Consider the following 1,662-nt stretch of genomic DNA (forward strand, 5'->3'; position numbering starts at 1 on the left):
TGCATTATTCTGCAGTAAACTCCTCAATGATATACTGAAAGGGCTGAGGACTGGGCTGTTTCACAGCCCACAGCAGCAGGCGCTGGCTGCGCTGCGGCACATTGCACTGAGATTGAAGAAGCTTCTATCACTCGACATCTCGTATGGACTAAAGCTCTGGTTTCTAACTCGGGGCTAGCACAGATAAACATGCACCTAGGAAATGAAAAGCTAAATTAAATCATTAGATTTACACCATAGTCAGGGGCAATGGAAGCAAATGGAGGCCTGATTTAAGTTACAAACCTGATCTCACTCCCTCCACTCAGAGATGATAAACTATACAAAAAACCAAGAGGTAAGCATCAGGTATGTTAACCCTGTGCACTGCTGGGTGCACATCTGCACAGAGGACTCTTCTGTCACCACAGAACCCCGGCAGTTGCACTGGCACAGCTGAGGAGACGGTTCAGGGCAAAAGCTGTTAGGTAGCTGTTGAGCACACCAACACTGAGCTTCCTGCAGGTGCGAGGGCAATGCTGGGCATATATTGGAAAGTGAGGAGGCGGCAAAGTGTGGCTTTGTATCAGCAACGTTCCTGTAAAGAATGAGCTACCGAATTTTTAGAGGAGTTTAGCAAGTTGGCTGCAATCTGCTGTTTCATTTCAATGACTAGACAGAAAAATGAACTTCAAGAAATGGTACTGTACCTCTGTACCAACGGAATTCAATTCCCTAACACAGCATTAGGGCTTAAAAATGCCACCATGCAGTCAAATAATAAATATCTACAATGCCTTTCATAAGGGACCCCTGAGAATTTCTACTATTTTGTCACTACATTTTCACGCAGTACTAAAAATGCTACTGGAATGTAGGACCTGTTCTATGGCTTCAAAATTTAAACAATAGCAGTACACTGGCATAAGTTGTAATTCTGCTATATGGCCACAATTAAACCCTGCACCTTTCTGAACAGTGAAGAACCTCTGCCCACCACCAGCAGACTAAGTCTCAGTTTAGGTCAGAGTCCAGGAGATGTGAGGGAGGATACGTGGTAACTTCCAGTTACTCATAGACTGGACGACAGTTAAGGATTTGCAGGTGACAGGCAACAGGGAGCAACCCTGTTTCTCTGTACCCGTGGATGATCCCGCGTGTCCCATGGAGTGGGTGATTTTCTCTGCTCAGCGATGGCTCACGACTGCTGGTGGGTGACACACTAGTTTTGAGGGTGTTAATGATCAGTCAAGCTGTGGGAACTCCACCTGCAGCCCACCACGAATGGACCGACACCTCCACAGCCCATCCTGTGCCCCAACACCCACCCCTCCCCAGGCCCCGGCCAAGCCGGGCCAGGCCTCACCTGCGAGCAGCCTCCTCGATGCTCTCCCCGGGCTGCACCTTTCCCCCGAAGCCGTTCCAGAGCCCGGCTCCAAACCCGCGTTTCTTCATCCCCAGGAGGACGCGGGGTGGCTGCACCACCAGGACGAGGGTGAAGAGCCTGGACGTGTACATGGCTCCTGGGTGACAGAGGAGGAGGACACAATGTGCCAAGGGCTCCCGCACCTCTCAGAGGGGAGGCCAGGCTGCTTCTCCAGCCTGGGGGGGTGCAGATAGCCCCTCACCCCCCCAAACACCCAGCACCCCCTCCCCAAATCACAGAATGGTTTGGGCTGGAAA

General features: G+C 51.0%; 1 protein-coding gene across 1 annotated transcript in view; it reads right to left on the reverse strand.

The window, feature by feature from the left end:
* The window catches only part of NUDT1 (nudix (nucleoside diphosphate linked moiety X)-type motif 1), a 3,993-nt gene extending 2,484 nt beyond the window's left edge, over nucleotides 1–1,509 (reverse strand). Inside the window, exon 1 of the mRNA XM_010085718.1 lies at nucleotides 1,346–1,509. Within this exon, the coding sequence (XP_010084020.1) occupies nucleotides 1,346–1,497 (152 nt within the window). The 5' untranslated portion in view covers nucleotides 1,498–1,509. The remainder of the gene's footprint in view (nucleotides 1–1,345) is intronic.
* Nucleotides 1,510–1,662: the final 153 nt, after the last annotated feature.

This window comes from Pterocles gutturalis, unplaced genomic scaffold, assembly GCF_000699245.1.
Source record: "Pterocles gutturalis isolate BGI_N339 unplaced genomic scaffold, ASM69924v1 scaffold48871, whole genome shotgun sequence".
Classification (NCBI taxonomy): Eukaryota; Metazoa; Chordata; class Aves; order Pterocliformes; family Pteroclidae; genus Pterocles; species Pterocles gutturalis.